Below are 18,134 nucleotides of genomic sequence, written 5' to 3'. Positions count from 1 at the left end.
GTATGAACATTACAACATGTTTTATGATTAGTGTATTAGGGATAGTGTAGTATTTAATACTAAAAGTTACAGAATACATTTTGCCCGCCCCGTACCATCACATTTACACCAACAAGGCAGTGGGGTTTATGGATATTGTTTAATAATCACACAGTTGTTTGGCGAATCATTAATATTGTTTTATGATATCTGCAACATTTGCCAAGTGCAATATGTTATTTTATATAATTCACATTAGAATGTCAAGTGATTTTAAATGTATTTATGTGGAGGATTTTTCTAAATTGTTTCTTTAAAACACACACACATACACACGTTTGCACACAGATGTACTCTCTGCACAGTGGATTTAAAAGGAAGGAGTGGGCGGCATTTTCATTTCCCAACCCACAACCTACAAAAAGATATCACACATGGTCCCATGAGCTGAGCCTGGAAACGCTAATGTTGTCCACCGGAGCAAACCTTAAACCGCAGTGATGTGCACCAGTATGAATGAGGGAGGAATAAACACTTCAGAGGCTTGATAGATCAACAAATCCAGATGTTTGATGTTCAGGCTGGGAGGCCCTCAGCTGCTCAGTGCTCTCTCCAACCTCCTGTTCAGCCTGGAATCAAAACAGCTCGGATTTTATTGTTTTCATTTTAGCTTTAATCACTTTTTTTTCCTCCAGCCAGATCTGTGCAGCTTGAAGGTCCGGGTTCGGATGAAAACAGACGGAACCGGAGGGAATATAGCCCAGATTCACCCTGAGTGATCTGTATACAATGATTATCAGTTATACCCCAGTAAACTTGTGACAGGATGATGAGCACCCGGGACTCACCCGTACCCGCGGGGACAAAACGCCAGCTGGTCCGGTCCAAACCCAAAGAGAAGCAAATACAGTACACGCTCTCTGTGACACAGGGGAACCTGCTGGACTTTCATTGTATTGATTTTCATTGTACTGTCCTTGTACTGTAATATCATTGGTATGTTGGGGCTGATTGGTGTTTGTACAGTCATGTGTAAAATGTAGAACCAGCTCTTTTACGGCAGCGGAAAGTAAAAAAAGTAGCTAAACCCTACCTGCTCCAGGGGCGTGTGTATCCTGGCTGACCCTGTGCTCTGGCTCTAACTGGGATGTGTGAAAATTACAATTTCCCTTTAGGATTAATTAAGTACTTGATTAATTATTAATTCAATTATTTGAGCTCTAGGTTTTTGTTTTGTAAAAGTATTATTAAAAATCATTAGCAGGTCTTAGTATTCGGCAAGTACAAACCCAGATAAAAAACAACGTATATGTTATTTTCACCATTTGTATTATTAATTTTTAACAAAATAAAACAAATAAACAAACAAACCAAACAAAAGCAAAACAAAACATGTGGGCAATACCAAGTACCCTCTTACTTCTTCCACTGGATTTAGGGGGGAAGTTGTGGCCAGGTGCCGCCAATCATCAGCACTTGAGGGCTGTTAGGGGGTCGACTGGGGTGTTGGTGTTAAATGCCCCCTGCCACGGATTGACGCCCCTCTAGTATAATCTCTATCAAATATTATTTAGAAACAAACATATATTATTATTATTATAAAATATGATATCACCATTATACTTGTAATATATACAAATGAAAAATTGTCATATAATATGTCTTTTGTGACCATTTATTATTTCAATTAAACTAAATTAATCTTCTAAATGATTATGTAAGTCACTGTTTGAACCCACTGTATTTATATATGAGTTATTTCGAAAAGAAACACCAAAAAAGAGGTTTTTTATTATAAAATAAACAATACATAGTGTTTATCAGAACGCCTGCATAAACATGCACTGATTATAAACACTGATATTTATTTATTAGTTCAGTTCAGAGGGATCAGATCAGAATCAATGCGTCATATTAATGTCACGTGACTGGGGCTCGTCGTTATGTGTTTGATCAGAATAAAGATGTAAAATCATGTTGCAATATTTATATATTATAGGGGGGGAGGGGAGAGGGGGGGGGCAATCCGTGGCGGGGGTGGTGTGTTTGTAGAAGCCACGCCCACTCGTGTACTCGTCACTGGTTGACATTAAGAGAGAGAGAGAGAGAGAGAGAGACGGTCCGCTGTACCCCGGGTCTCTCCCTTTGTCTGGTGGACTGGAAGCCGCGCGCACGCGATGTGGACCCTGTTAGGACGAGTCATCCTCCTGCACCTGATCACCATCCGGCCTCACCCGGGGGAAGGTGCGTCTCCATGGCAACACGACGGGCAGGATGGACAGGAGAGGGGATTTATTCATCAAACAGAGGGGGGGGGGGATTATACCGGGATAACGGACATTCCGCTAGTGATGATGATGATGATGATGATGGTGTCCCGTGTGTCTCTCTGTGTGTGTGTGTGTGTGTGTGTGTCTCTCTGTGTCTCTGTGTGTCTCTGTGTCTCTGTCCGGATGAGGCTCCGTCCACCTGACCTGTCACACTCACACCTTATTGTTCTTATTCATGTGTGTGTGTGTTTATTATAATAATAATAATAATAATAATAATATAGTGTGTGTGTGTGTGTGTGTGTGTGTGTTGAGGCTCCTGGGGTAAACCATGACCGTTAGCCTGCTAGCTAAACCCGTTCTGTGTAGTGGAATGGAGAGAGAGAGAGAGAGAGACGTGACTCTGTGTGTGTGTGTGTGTGTGTGTGTGTGTGTGTGTGTGTGTGTGCGCGCGCCGCTGCGCTCTTTTTCTTTATATTTATCAGCAAATTTCAATTAGCGCGTCTTAATGAACTGATTGATTGATGGAGGTTGTTGCGCTGTGTGTGTGTGTGTGTGTGTGTGTGTGTGTGTGAAGGGTCCGACTCCGACTGCGATGACGGACAGTTCCAGTGCAGGAACAAGCGCTGTATCCCGACTCTGTGGCGATGCGACGACGACGACGACTGCTCCGACAACAGCGACGAGGAGGACTGTCGTAAGTCTCCGGACCCCAGGGTCTGATCCAGTCCCCACTGTGTTTGTGTTCAATCCCGTGTTAAACGGCTTCAGTTTTATCCTGGAACAGTTTCTTTAAACCCTCGACTAGTCTGGTGTCCCTGGACTTTGCTGGGTTTGTGTCCGGTGATGTGGAGGGCGCGGGTTCGATTCCCACCCAAACCTCAAACCCGGATTAAATGGGGGGGCGGTCGCCTTATTAAGGGGCGTCCGGGGTAAAACCTGTGCCGAGGTGTGTGTGTGTGTGTGTGTGTGTGTGTGGATCGGATGGTCCGCTGTGGTGACCCCACCATGACGGAGCAGCAGAAGACCAACAACTCGTCTTGTGTCCTCGTCCAATTAAATGCCCTCTAGGACTTATTATGGTATATAATTTGACCTACTCTACGGGTTCATGTCTCTGTTGCCATCGGCAACGCTGACTCTTGACCCTGAATGTCTGAAGTCGTCCTGGTCCTGTAGGCCTTCATGCTCAGAGCACTTTAGCCGTTAGTTGGTTTTAATAAACTTAAACAGAGCTCAGGATTGTACAGTACAGAGTGACGTGACGTGACGTGACGTGATCAACTGGAACTACAGAATACAGACATGACCGAGTGAGAAATGTAGAAATGGGTCACATGGGCAACAAAAAAGCACAAGTACACAGATGTTTTTCTGGTTGTTTTCTGTGAACAAAAAATAATCATAATAATATTCCCGTTTCACCAGTTCTACATTTCCGCGATGTCACTCCTGTGTCCCAGTAGCGTTAAACTGTAACGTTTATACACGAGGAGTGATAACTTTTGTTCTACTTAACATATCGGAGAACCCAAATACACAGTTTACAGTCTGAAGCCTCCTCATTAACACACTTCCATACACATGTAAGAACATATATACATGTGTATACAGATTTAATATCATCTTTGATCTATGCTGTGTTGCCGGCACGGACCTGCGCGCTTGAGATTTAAGGCTTAACTTTAATATATTTAATTCAATCGAATTTTATTTGTGTAGCGATTTTAACAACAGTCATAATATAATATATAAACTTTAAGTATATAATCACATGTGGAGAAAATCAGTTACTCAATATACAGTATCATGTGGTATTATATACTGTATATATGTAACTATAACACAAAGTGCAATCCCATAATATTCTGTTTAGTTAATTTATATTATAATTAATAAACACATTACTGAATACAGAATGAGATACAGATTAGATTAGATACCTGTGATTAGTTATACAGGTGTACTGTACTGACGTCATACTATAGTGGTTAAATAACCTGAAATATAATATATTTATCTAAGATGTTTACTCTCATTTGAAAGTTTCCAGTCGCATTCAGTTAAATAAACAGACTTAATCAGTTTTGTTTTGTTTCAGTGAAGATGAAGTCCTAGTTAAATATAATTTTAAAATGTTAAATGTCATGGGCTCTGACATCATCACCATCATCACCATCATCACCATCATCATCATCATCATCATCATCATCATCATCACTCTGGACTCATGTAGCTCTGCCGTTACACCACAGCGCTGAGCGTCTCTAATGTTTCGAGGATGATTTGAATATGGTTCCTCACGGGTCAGGGTCGATGTGCTGAGTGCAGTGAGACAGAGTGCCCCCCCTCCCCCCCCCCCCCCCCATCCCGGCCTCGGGGGTGAAACATGTCGATCTCGATGCGCTAATTGTGACAGGTGTAATACCGCGCTCGGCTTCAGGCGTCCTCGTGTCTCCTCGCCTCTCTGGAGCACGTGGCCTACATTTGTCTGGAACAAAAACAAACAAAAGAGCGGAAATCCTCCCAGCTAAAACGGAACACGTTATTCATTCTACTGAGAAGTGTTTTTTTTTTATATCTGCAGGACTAATTATAGCACCAGGAGACCTGATTGAAAGCAGAACGGTTTCTCTACGTCGCTGTTTAACGCCTTGTCTTATTGTTTCCATCAAACACGTCTAAAACACTGTTTTTTTTTTATAATAATTTTGTCTGATCCCTTTTGTCCCACTATGCATTAATATTCATATGGTGGACCCCTTATGCTGATGAATATTTATTAGCTTGCTAATACTCTGTTAGAGAATAAAGAGCAGATGTCTTCTATGAGACCTATTCGAGTGGGATTAGTTTCACTGGATTGTGTTGGTGTTTATTATTTTACACTTATTTTACCCACATGATCAAACTCAGCGATTGCAGACAGCGATTAACGCTAACCTCCGGCCTTAAGCATGTTCATTAATCAGTGGTTTTGGCTGTTGGGCGTGGACGTGTGGTTTTCTTTAACATTTAATATTAAGAAGTTAAGCTTTGGACCTTTTCTCTCTTTACTTGATCATCGTTTACAGACGTTCAGGCGTTGGGAAACCGAGACGTGATTGACTCAGGATTAGCATGGAACCTGATCACTCAAGGTTGTGCTGTTGTGGTAAATATCAGCACGTCTGTGATGTGGGCGTGGCTCGAGGGCGGAGCTCGAGTACTGACGGTATCACAGCCGGGCTGATATTCAGTATTACAGCACCAGCTCGAGTGCAGGATTGATTCAACAGTTACACAAACACCATTTATTATCACCAGGTTATGTTCGGTTTGTTTATTTAAGCGGTTATTTTGCTCAGTTTGTGTAATTAACAAGGGTTTAATTAGTGTTAAAGTCAATGTAGCCAAAGGCTGAGGAGAATAAACCATGGAGGTGGTGGACGGTCCTGAGAAACTCACCAGATTCACTTTATCTCCACCTTAGAATATCAGCTCCGTTAACTTTTGGCTTGAATCACAAATAGTGTTTAATGCAAAGCTAGTCCTTGTTCCACACAGCAAGTAGTGCCCTTGATCAGAGGTTAGAGAGGGATTTGGGATTTAGCCTTGTGTTAGAAGTGAGTTTGTATGAAAGTGTGAGTGTGTGTGAATCAGAATGATCAGATCGTCCCTGATGAACGAGTCGAGGGTGACGGTGCTGAGGGAAAAACTCCCTGAGATGGTAATAGGAAGAAACCTTGAGAGGAACCAGACTCAACAGGGTGATAACGGATAGCAGGGATTGATCTGCACCCATACTGTGTGTTAGGAGGCTAGAAGTTCAGTATAGACCACAACCAGAAGAGGGACACCAGGACGAGTGGTTCAGAGGTGATTCAGAATGACGTTTATCGTCCCAGTGCTGTTATCGTCCAGTATCACCTCTCGTGGAATGGCTCTCGTTTAATCAGATCAATTAGTCAGACCTGATGTATAATATCTAACATTATTATTAGTACCAAGCGAGCACTAAATCAGCTGAGACGTTTGATTTCTTTATCATAATCACACGACTTCTTGTTTTATTCTATTTCGTGGGTGTGTGCTGCCTATTTTTGTATTTTTTATATTTGTATTAAATGAATGGCAGTAAAATAAAGCGTCAGGTTTTGGCTGAATCTTGTGTACAGAGCTCTGAGTGCACTAGCGTGAGGATGTGTTTCTGATCGAGACTCCAAAGCTCTTCTACACGTCTGAACTCAAAACCTCAACATCAGCAGTTTAAAGCCCACGCAGCTCCAGACAGAACCGAGCAGGAGTCCCGAAAAAATAAACCACAAGGCGAGTAAAAACACAGTGTTATAGACTTTATATCGCCCCGGTTAACAGATGTGGAGAAATATTACGCAAAACAAACATTTATTATAATATATTGTAAAAGGCAACGAATCAAGTCTTGTTTAATCAGTAACACTCCGACTCAGGACCATCATTTGGACACACAAAGGATTTTTTTTTGTTTTTTTGTGCAATTACAGAATTTTTCTGAAAACCGAATGCCACAAAACTGTTAAACTCCCGAAACTCCGCCCACACTGTTCCTGCTCACTGCCCGCTAGATCGCGCCAACCGCTACGAGCACAACTTAGCATCAAAACGCCACTTCTGGCTTTATGTGTGTGTGTGTGTGTGTGAGTGTGTGTGTGTGTGTGTGAGTGCGTGCGAGTGCGTGCGAGTGCGTGCGAGTGCGTGCGAGTGCGTGCGAGTGCGTGCGAGTGCGTGCGAGTGTGTGTGAGTGTGTGTGTGTGTGTGTGTGTGTTAACATAAGCAGTAGTGACAACTTGGTGGATATCCAGCTATAAAGAGCAGTTGGTTCATGACACACGTTACAACATGGCGAATGTCCAACACGCCCTCGCTGTGGGGCCAGGCACGCTGTTATTAACACACACACACACACACACACACACACACTCAGTTATTAACATGTCACACAGTTTTATGTCTGCTCTATGAGTTTATGATGTAATAACTGAGTGAGATAAATCAGACACTTTCCTGAAATATCATCATAAAATTGACTAATTAATACTTATTTATAATTATTATAATTATTATTATTTTGATTGTTCTATAAGCCGGTCAGCAGTCTAACCCTGACACACTGCTGTGGTGTTGATCTGCAGCAGATATTCAGTATGTGTGTTACTGAGGGTGTGACGAGGGCAGCGGGGGGGCGGGAGGGGGGCGGGGGGGACAAACAGACCTGGCGTGTCCTGCGGTGGACCGAGCCGGAGTACAGGAGTGTGATGATGTGTTGGTGTGTGTGTCGGTGAACACAGGTACACATGGTTAGACGCAGGGATTTGTGATGTTTTCCAGCTGTGTGAAGCAGGACATCTGTAATGTCTCAACACTTTATTATGACTTTATGTAGGACAAGTGATTTCCATCACAATGACCTACAGTCTCAGAAAACCTCTGGTGGTATAGAAACTAGGAAAGAGAGTAAAGAACATCTCCTAGACTGACGTGAGAAATGTCTGGTTAGTTCACCGACACTGCTGGTGAACACCGTCGAGCTCTGAGTCACTTTAAAACCATCCTGCTTATCAAAATGCCGAGTGAGCTCCAAGATGGCGCCGGTGAGGTCGGCTGCCGTCACGACTGCTCCGACCTATTTCACTTTGATTTGGTTGGCTCTGCTGTGGAACTAGTCAAAGGTTGCGGGTTCGTGTCCCGTCAGAGTCGCTTGCTCGTCACCTGCTTTCTAAGCATTTTACTGCATATATCACGTACTGTGTATGACTGTATGTGACACATAAAATTTTAATTAGAAAATTCAACCACTAGCTGTGAAAACACAGCTTCTTTTACTTTAAGAACTCTTAAAGTAAAAAAAAAAAAAAAAAAAAAGCTAAAAGCCGATACAAAGCTGGTAGAGTTGGGCACAATAATCTAAATATTAGCACCATACCTCCTATACCGATAGCCATACCTGCAACTGCAACGTTTTATGACCTCAGATACCCTCACTCACTCACATCGTCTATACCGCTTTATCCTTATTCAGGGGGCGGAGCCTATCCCAGGAGGCAGGGTACACCCTAGACAGGGGGCCAATCCATCACAGGGCGCACACACACACACTACGGGCGATTTAGGAACACCAAATAGCCTAATCTCTTCGGACTATGGGAGGAAACCAGAGTCCCCGGAGGAAACCCTGCCTGCCGGGGGAGAACATGCAAACTCCATGCACTCAGAGACATGAATCGAACCTGTACCCTGGAGGTGCAAGGCGACAGTGCTAACCACTACACCACGTGTCGCCCTCCTCAAATACAAACATATATAAATTGAAAGTTACTTTTAAACATCGGACTTTGGAGTCAGTGTGGCGATACGTGAGGAATCGTGATACGTGACTCAATAAAAATTATTTCTCTAAAAACTAATGCCATTTAAACACAAATGAAGATGCGAGTCCTGAACATGACACCTTAACTCCACGGCTCAGAGCTTTATAATCTCCACCCAGCAGCTCCTCAGGGAGCGGAACCAGCGCTTCATGAGCAGGCACCTTCAAGTACCCGCTTGTTTCCCACCAGCCGCATTAACACACTTCATTAGCTCGGCCGTTCAGCCTGCCTAATTGGGCCTCTGGGTGAGCGGGACACGCTAGCAAGCCTTCTGCTTCCCACTTGGCCTCGCTAATGGATTTCTGATGTGTGGTCAGTTTTTCAGCACAGATCTGTGTCCTGACCCTGATGTTCTCTCACCACCCTCCATTCAGCAAGAAATCTGAAAACGCAACAACATGAAACGACAGTTCTTTATCAGCCTCAGGCGCGAACCGGCTGCAAAGAGACCCGGTCAGCCGAGCAACGCTGGTTAGCAAGCTAGTTGGGTAGCGAGCAATGAGTATCAATGAGGGATCAGAGGGGGAATATATTAATGAAATAAAATGTTACCCCTTTGTTGTGGTGAACTAGAGAACATGGTGGTGGCGGCACTGAATGCCAAGGTGCCGTCCAGCTTCCATAAACCTGAAAAAAATTCATTGAGCTAGCTAAACGAGTCCATAACGGGCAACTCCTGATAGCTGTGAGATGAAGATTTATTATCTTTTTGGTGAGGTTTGTAGGTTTGCCTACGCATAGCTAACAAGGCTTCCTCACTGATATCACGTCCAAACTGATCCCTCATAACAGCCTGTAAAGATTCCGGCTTCTGTCCTTTAAAAAAAAACTAATTCTGGCTTCTTCTTAAAAACGACTGCAGATTCTTGCTGTGCATTTCATCTCAGGAGATTTTTAAAACCCCTCAGTCCTCTTTCACATTCATTAAAACGTGTGAGATGAGAGAGAGAGAGAGAGAGACAAAGAGAGAGAGAGAGAGAGGAAATGATCCAGCGAGGTGCAGAGATATAAATAGATGGTGTTTAATGCAGACCTGGACGAGATCTCACACAGAGAGGGTTCCTTTTTAAAGAAGACACTGAGAGCACAGTCTGTTTACTCCATCATTTAAACCACATCAGCTATCAGGGACATCAGGTGCATGATGATGATGACGATGATGATGATGATGGCAGGAGAGCAGTGGGTTTTTTGTGCTGAATTACAGTTTTGGCAAAACCAGAAAAGCATAAAAGTGTAAAATAGTTCATTTCAAAAAATGAGGTCACTTTGACCGAAACGGTCCAACATAAGGAGCTGTTTTTATCAGAACGTGCAGGGTTTCAGCGCTGCCAAAGCGGGATTTCTGTCAGTCTGATCTGGCAACCCGGTCAAGAAATGATTCGACTTGAACTGATTTCACACTAAGGTGATCTGCAAGGAAACGCGCAGCAGTCGATTGTGATGCAGCCGGCGTACGCCGCTAACTGAAAAGACCAAATAGTCAAATTATTCAGCCTTTTGTGTTTCTGTAACTGCAGAGAACAAACCTGCAATTGTGATTAATCAATTATTAAGTGAGTGGTGCTGTGAAGGAAAGAGAGAGAGAGAGAGAGAGAGAGAAATACATCAGAAAGCGTGACAGAGCTGATTTATCTTCAGCAGATTTGAGAAGAGAGTTTCTTACACGAGGGACAGAAATGACGGACGAGTTTCAGTCGAACCTGCAGCTCCGGGATCAGTTCAATTCAATTTTATTTTATTTATATAGCGCTTTTACCAATGGTCATTGTCTTAAAGCAGCTTCACTAAAATGAAAGAATTTTTATTTTTTAGAGAAAATATTTGGAAGTGTGTATGTGTGAGAAAAATGTGTCTAGATAATAATGAGATGAATGAATGAAATGTCCCTGATGAACAAGCCTAGGATGACGGCGACAGTGGCAAGGAAAAACTCCCTGAGATGGTAATAGGAAGAAACCTTGAGAGGAACCAGACTCAACAGGGAACCCATCCTCATCTGGGTGAAACAGATAGAGATGATATAACACCATGTGTGTTGTGCAGCTGAGAGTACAATATAACAGAAATTCTTTAAATTAACATGAAGTCCAGTTCAGCACAGGGAGTCAGTAGGTGCAGAGGGTATATGGGGTCTGGATCACTGGGAGCACAGGAGCAGGATGTGTAGCTCCAACCATCAGCTGGAGCTGGTCCTTCTCTGGATGCCTCAGGATCCTCACAGGGTTGGCCTTTGTCTACTGAAGCTTGCACAATCTCCAGATGCCTCGGGATGGGTAGAAAAGTACAGAACAGATGGAGAGAATTAGCGTAGTTGCCATTCAGGATAGATGTACTGGAGTATGAAGTTATGGGATGAGTTACGCGTATGCCAGATTAAAGAGATGCGTCTTGAGCCTACTTTTAAACTGGGAAACTGTGTCTGCTCCCCGAACACTGTCTGGAAGGCTATTTCAAAGTTTTGGAGCTAAATATGAAAAAGCCCCGCGCCCTTTTGTAGATTTTGAAATTCTGGGAATTTCTGGGAAAGTCCAGAGTTTTGTGATCTTAAGGAGCGTGGTGGATTATAGCGTATCAGAAGACTGGTTAGGTATGTGGGAGCTAAACCATTTAAAGCCTTGTATGTAAGTAATACTATTTTGTAATTAATTCTAAACTGAACAGGTAGCCAGTGCAGGGATGATAATATTGGGGTTATATGATCATATTTTCTGGATCTGGTGAGAACCCTGGCGGCTGCATTTAGGACTAACTGTAGCTTGTTTATTGAGGATGCAGGACAACCACCTAGTAATGCATTACAATAGTCCAGTCTGGAGGTCATGAATGCATGAACTAGCTTTTCTGCATCAGATACGGATAAGATGCTCCTAAGTTTGGCGATATTTCTAAGATGGAAAAAGGCTGTTTTTGTGATATTGGAAATATGATTTTCAAAGGACAAGTTACTGTCTAATATCACGCCCAGGTCTTTTACTGTTGAGCTAGTAGTAACAGTACATCCTCCTAAACGCAGGCTGAATTGTGAAAGCTGTTGTGTGCTGGTTTTTGGGCCGATGAGCAATATCTCTGTCTTATCTGAGTTTAGTAAAATTTGTTGGAGAAAATCACTCGACAGCTCTGGACCAATCAGAACCCAGAACCCGACAGCGTGGCAGTGCGAGTGCGTTTAGACCACGCTCACAAATCCTGGTTTAACCGGTAGTTGTTTAATTCATTTATTAATAGGGTTGATGGCACAGAGAGATCACATGGATACGGTTGTGTTATGTCTCTGTTTCACTTTGATTGTCAGCAGCACAAACACTCATTGAAAAGGACACTAATTTGGAGAGGTCTTTTCTTTGCGCTGGTCTGAGAGATGTCTGATCTGCTCTCTGTAATCATCGAGAATCTTTTGTGATTATTACAAACAAATCAAAGGAACAAACGTAAAAAATAAAATGTTGTTGACTTACGATAGCAGCTTTGATAAATAGGTCAGAGATACACGAGAAAACACAATTCTGACGCTCTGATGGTAGGACAAAAGTCTTTCTTTAGGCTTCATATGATTTTTATTACAATCACATTTGTATAATTAGTAACAGTGAAGCTAGTGATCTGTCTGCTGCTTTTGCAGCGATTGAGGGGGCCAGGCACGACTCAGGCACGAGTTTGTAGAAATAGTTAGAAGCTAAAAATAAGTTAATCGCTATCTGGGACATAACTGCTCATAACGTCCCGTCTACTCAACATCATGATCTAAATCATGGTGAAGGTTTGATTTTCATAGCGTATGTAATATTTTTGGAGTGTCGCGCTTTTGTTTGTGTTTGCTGAGGATTGTGGCGGCTTGTGGGCGCATTACACTCGTGTCTGTGTCAGATTTAACTTCAGGCAAATACAGAAGGACTGGCAAAGAGTCATTAAATTCTGTCCAGACAGTTTTGCATGATGCTGTGACAAAATCTGGCTGGACAGACATACAGACATACAGACAGAAAATGTCCTGAGACTGGTTCCAAGTCCTACAGTGTACAGTTTTAAACGTAAAGATAGCACTGATAGGGCGAATTCTGAACCTTTCTTTTATTTATATAGATCAAACACATACTTTTATATATTTTTTGTATGATATTTTTATATTTATGGTATATATGACATGTTAATTGAATCTAGATCACTATAGACTAGATAAAACATTTGTATTAAATTTGACACTTGCTGTATCGAGCTGCACATGAACTCGACGGTTGTTTGTTAGCATCAGATCCTGTTGTTGAAATACATGTGACAGGTTTGGGGGCAATCCCTAAAAGCATCCCTGAGGAAGGTCACTTCCTGTTTAGGAACGGTTTACGATGATTAGACAGAACTGTAACGCAATTAGAAGAAAAAAAAACAATAAGGATTGTTATATTTATAAAATACTTTACAGTGCCGTGATAGTATCGTATCGGGTGATCGTAATTGGGAGCTGATTTAAAAGTTATACTAATTCGTAAATTATAGTACCACCTAAAGGTAACATCTCTGGACTAGTGATGGGAGTTTGGATCATTTCACTGACTCGGTTCAAAATAAACGAATCTTTTTTTGAATCATTTACTTGATTTTGTTCTTTTGATCAGAAATAAACTAAAATGTTACATTTTTAATAAACAGACCCCCAACACGTCCACATACACACATTTAGTCTATAGTTCCAGTGATGTAAATATTACACTACAGATAAGGAGATATTATAATAAACAGGATGAGCGGCTCAGCATCATATCTTCTGGTCTGAGTCGTTCGTTCTTTTGATTCTGTTGCACTGCGTAGCGTCTATGGGAGTCACGTGACAAAAGAACGAACAATTCGAGCGGTAACTACTCAGTTCTGTTTCCTGTACATAACCTACGGAGGTTTCGGGATGATTTGCACATGCGCGGCCAGTAGAAATGAACGAATCATGGAAATGTTTTTGCGTGGAGTCGATCCCACGATTTTGTGATAATTGGACGAAGTTTGTAAGAGAAGAAGAAACAAATGAGAAAAAAAAATCCCAAACCATTGTTTATATTAAACTCGACATGAGAAAAAGAAGCGGGAATGTCTGTGTTGTGTTGCAGAGTCACTGCTGCAAACATGCGTCCATATTGTGCTCTGTTGGTGGCGCTAGAGTGTATGAGGTGTTTTATGAGCAGCCATAGCCTTTGCTGTAAAAGAAGCAGAAACACACAACTACTGTAACGTTCGGTCCTTTTGATTGAATACAAATATGTACAGTAATTTAAAATGTAAAAATAATAATAGACTGAAAATCACCGTACGTCCACAGACACGAGACGTGTTCCTGAACTGAACAGAAAGAATTAAATAAAAGTTCCCCGCTGCGTTCTCAGAGTGTCGGCTGGTGTTCGTGTCGATCCTCTCCCTTAATGAAATCATTTCCTCAGTGAAAGCCTTCAAATCCCAGAGAGACAGAACATCGATTATTCAGGAGGAGCTAACGGACGGGTCGACGCGAGCGCACTGACGGCTCCCTCCCTCCTGCTGCTCTGTTCCTGAGGTTTAACTGCAGCACCGCGCGTCTCCTGTGTGAGTCTAAAGTGATTTATGGATACGTTTGTGATGGAGAAGAAACACCTGGTCGGGTTCTCCAGAGCACCTCGTCAGGAGCGTAGCACATCAAGGCGTGGAGGCGCTAACGCTAACATGACAAGAAGTGAAGATGTGCAACGATCAGATTTACACACCTGATTAAACGTAGCAGTGTTAGCACTAATTAGCGTTAGCAAGCTCAGCACATGGCTCGGCCTGGTCTCGGGTCCGGCGGGAACGATCCGAGCTTTGTTGATCTGCATCTTCATCCGTTCATTCATCAGCTGCTCATGAGGAAGCGAAACTAACAGCTGACCTCAACACGTCTTTACCGGCTCATTACACATGGACAGGGCTGATCTGCTGAGGACGCGCTCCAGGACCTTCCGGCAGAGACGCAGAGACGGAGTGTGGGCTTTTAGTAAAGATTAGGAGACACACTCAGGGAGACGGAGACAGATGGAGAAAAGAGACAAACAGAGAGACTGGGACAGGAGGAGAGAGACAGAGAGAGGGGGACAGAGACAGGCCTCTGAGACGCTCCATAGCTCTGTGAAGTTATTACATGATATTAAATTGTTCTTTAAGGATTAAAGTCGGACTTAGAAGTTGAACAACGTATTCTATAATCCTTAACAAGCCAATGAACTACGAACCGAGTCACATGACCAGTTCAGTGTTTAACTTAATGCACAGTGCTTTTACTAACGGACACTCTGGCACTATCCAGTGATCTGCGCTTCCAGATGATGTGTGTGTAATCTTACTCTGTGTGTGTGTGTGTGTGTGTGTGTGTGTGTGTGTGTGTGTGTGTGTGTAGTGAAGAGCACGTGCGACCCGGCGGAGTTCGCGTGCCAGAACGGACAGTGTGTGTCCAGCCGGTGGCTCTGCGATGGAGAACCCGAGTGCTCTGACGGATCAGACGAGGCCGAGTCAACCTGCAGTAAGTGCACTTCACTACCTAGTGCACTACACCACCTAGTGTACTTCACCACCTAGTGTACTACACCATTTAGCCTAGACTACTACACCTCCTATTACACTTTACCACCTAGCACAATTCACCACCTTGTGTACTTTACCTCTAGTGCACTACACCTCCTAGTACACTTTACCACCTAGTGCACTTCACCACCTAGTGCACTATACCACCTAGTGTACTACATAATTTAGCCTAGACTACTACACCTCCTATTACACTTTACCACCTAGCACAATTCACCACCTTGTGTACTTTACCTCTAGTGCACTTCACCACCTAGTGCACTATACCACCTAGTGTACTACACCATTTAGCCTAGACTATTACACCTCCTATTACACTTTACCACCTAGCACAATTTACCACCTTGTGTACTTTACCTCTAGTGTACTACACCTCCTAGCACACTACACCCCCTAGCACACTACAACACCTACCGCTCTCCACCACCTAGTGCACTTCACCGCCTAGTGTACAACACCACCTAGTGCGCTACATCCCCTGGGGCACTTCACCAGCCAATCATACTTCACCATCTAGCGCACTTCACCACCTAGCACACTTCACTATCTAGCACACTTCACCACCTAGCACACTTCGCCATCGAGCGCACGTGAGCGCACGCCAAAGTTTTTATAAACAGCCTAAAAGGTTCTTTAAAACACATCTGAGACTGAAAAACATGAATTTTAATATTTAATTAGTAAATGAATATTTACCAGTAAATTATTTTTTTTTTTATGATTTCATGTAATATTTATTCAAAAATAAAATTATATATTTTATTATAATAAATAAAAATAGAATACACAGCTACATTAAATCCTGTAGCTTGAAATAATTTTTTGTTTTTTGTTTTTTTGTAAAAGGTTATTTCTGTAGGTTTAAGCATTTTTTTATTTCCTTATTACACATATAGTTCTAGTTGTGTGTGTGTGTGTGTGTGTGTGTGTGTGTGTGTGCGCTCCTCAGAAGCGTTATAAAGCCGTGTGCTATCAGACGTTAGATGAAGAGCGGTGTGTAACCACACAGTCGGAGATTTCGCTCCGGGCTTCTTCCATGGCACAGAAACACGGGGCTCAGTTTCCATGGCAACGGTGTGCTTCAGCTCAGAGATCTGACTCTCCGTCTCAGTGTGTTTTCTCTTACCATGATACGAGTTTAGCACACACACACACACACACACACACACACACACACACACACACACTTAAAGTCATGTCAAGTGGCTTTTAATGCCATTTTAACCAGACGGAGCTGGTGGAGTACAGAAGCACGTGACAGTGTACACTCTCCTGATTGGAGGCTGTCGCTGATGGGGGCGGGCTCTAACAAGAATGGTGTGAATTGAAAACGACGTAATTAGGGAGAAAAAAATCATGTGCTTGCAGGCACTCAGCTGTCGAGGTTTTAGGCTTTGGAGGAATTTGTGAAACGTTGTAAAACGTTGCAGTTTCTTTATAACCCTACAGGGGGCGCTTACAGAACTATTCACACATGCTCATCCCGTGTGTTAGGAGTGAATTATTCACTGAGTTTATTTATGTGGCAGGACTGCTGAGGCTCCTCCTACTTATGTTTGGTTGGCTACTCATTTATCGGTGGTCCTATGATGGGGAAGTGGAGAGATAGACAAGTTTAGTGACAAGGTAGTATTGTGATAGGTCCCGCCCCTTGCCTTTCGTGTCATCAATGCGTCATCCAGAACGACACATTTAACGTAAGCCCTGTTACTGGCGTTGGCCTGAGGTTATTCATCCACAGACTCAGGCGTTGGCCTGGGACAGATTCAAACCGGTTAGCTACGGAGGTTATTGGACGTATAGACACGTTTCTGCTTCTCTGTAGTGCACGTTGTTTCCCAGATAGTGTAAACCACTTCATACACGCGGAACTCACACACTGCATAAACAACAACAAAAACAGTGTAGTGTAGTGTTGTGTAGTGTTGTGTTGTGTACGTTTGCGGCATCACCGCTGCACTTTGAATGTGTATGAATCAAGATGATCAGTTTGTCCCTGGTGAGCAAGCCGAGGGCGACAGTGGCAAGGAAAAACTCCCTGAGATGGTAATAGGAAGAAACCTTGAGAGGAACCAGACTCAACAGGGAACCCATCCTCATCTGGGTGATAAATGTTAGCAGGGATTGATCTGCACTCATACTGTGTGTTAGGAGGCTGGAAGTTCAGTATAACAGTTGATGTTAATTGATGTTAATATGGAGTCCAGGTAGTTATTGGAGACTCAGGTAGACTTGTATAAAGTTCCAGTCCTGAACTATTGAACAGTAAAGTCCTCAGAGAAACAGTTACCAACACCAGTCAAGGCCAGAACCGTCTTCTAGGCTAGAGACACACGGGGCATCCATGTGACGAGATCTTCAACCAGAAGCGGGGCACCAGGATGGGTCAGACAGGTCCAGAGGGCAGAGGGAGTCTGGATCACTGGCAGCTCAGGAACGACATGTGTAGCTCGAAAGAGAGAGCAGGAGAGAGCAGAAGAGGAGAGATAACAGTTAGGTCTGGTCACAGTCACACAATGTATAATGTGAATGTATATTAACTGTAGAGTGCAAGCAGAGACTCCGGCAGGACTAACTATGACATCATAACTAAAAAGGGAGAGCCAGAAGGAAACAAAGACATGAGGGGGAACTGAGATGTAAAGCAACCAATCACCTCACCGTCAGCAAACCTGAGTGATCAATGAGAGTGAGGAAGACAGCATCTAAACATACCAGTTCACCATAATACTCTACGTCCATGAGTCCCCCAGATCTGCTCCTTTACCTAAGGCTAATCTAAATGAGTGTGTGTGTTTAGGACAGAAGGTGTAGTGTGTTAAACGTGTGTGTGTGTGTTTTCTCCTCAGCAGTGAAGCAGACGTGTCCTCCAGATAAGTTTGACTGCAGGGGGAGCTGTGTGTCTCTGGCGTGGAGGTGTGAC

At 43.1% G+C, this 18,134-nt stretch overlaps 1 protein-coding gene across 2 annotated transcripts in view; it reads left to right on the top strand.

Annotated features, from left to right (window-relative positions):
- The first annotated feature begins 2,121 nt into the window (after positions 1–2,121).
- Positions 2,122–18,134, top strand: part of LOC128528902 (low-density lipoprotein receptor-related protein 8-like) — a 45,090-nt gene continuing 29,077 nt past the window's right edge. Inside the window, exons 1-4 of one of the 2 annotated variants that reach the window (XM_053502097.1) lie at positions 2,122–2,223; positions 2,827–2,946; positions 15,027–15,149; positions 18,064–18,134. The exon at positions 18,064–18,134 is cut by the window's right edge and continues 49 nt beyond it. In XM_053502097.1, the coding sequence (XP_053358072.1) occupies positions 2,157–2,223; positions 2,827–2,946; positions 15,027–15,149; positions 18,064–18,134 (381 nt within the window). In that variant the 5' untranslated portion in view covers positions 2,122–2,156. Of the gene's footprint in view, positions 2,224–2,826; positions 2,947–15,026; positions 15,150–18,060 lie in introns of both variants that reach the window. The other variant, XM_053502090.1, reaches the window with a different exon arrangement.

This window comes from Clarias gariepinus, chromosome 1 (assembly GCF_024256425.1).
Source record: "Clarias gariepinus isolate MV-2021 ecotype Netherlands chromosome 1, CGAR_prim_01v2, whole genome shotgun sequence".
In the NCBI taxonomy this organism is placed as follows: Eukaryota; Metazoa; Chordata; class Actinopteri; order Siluriformes; family Clariidae; genus Clarias; species Clarias gariepinus.
Note: the sequence above shows the minus strand (reverse complement) of the source record. Positions and strands in the feature narration are given on the sequence as shown.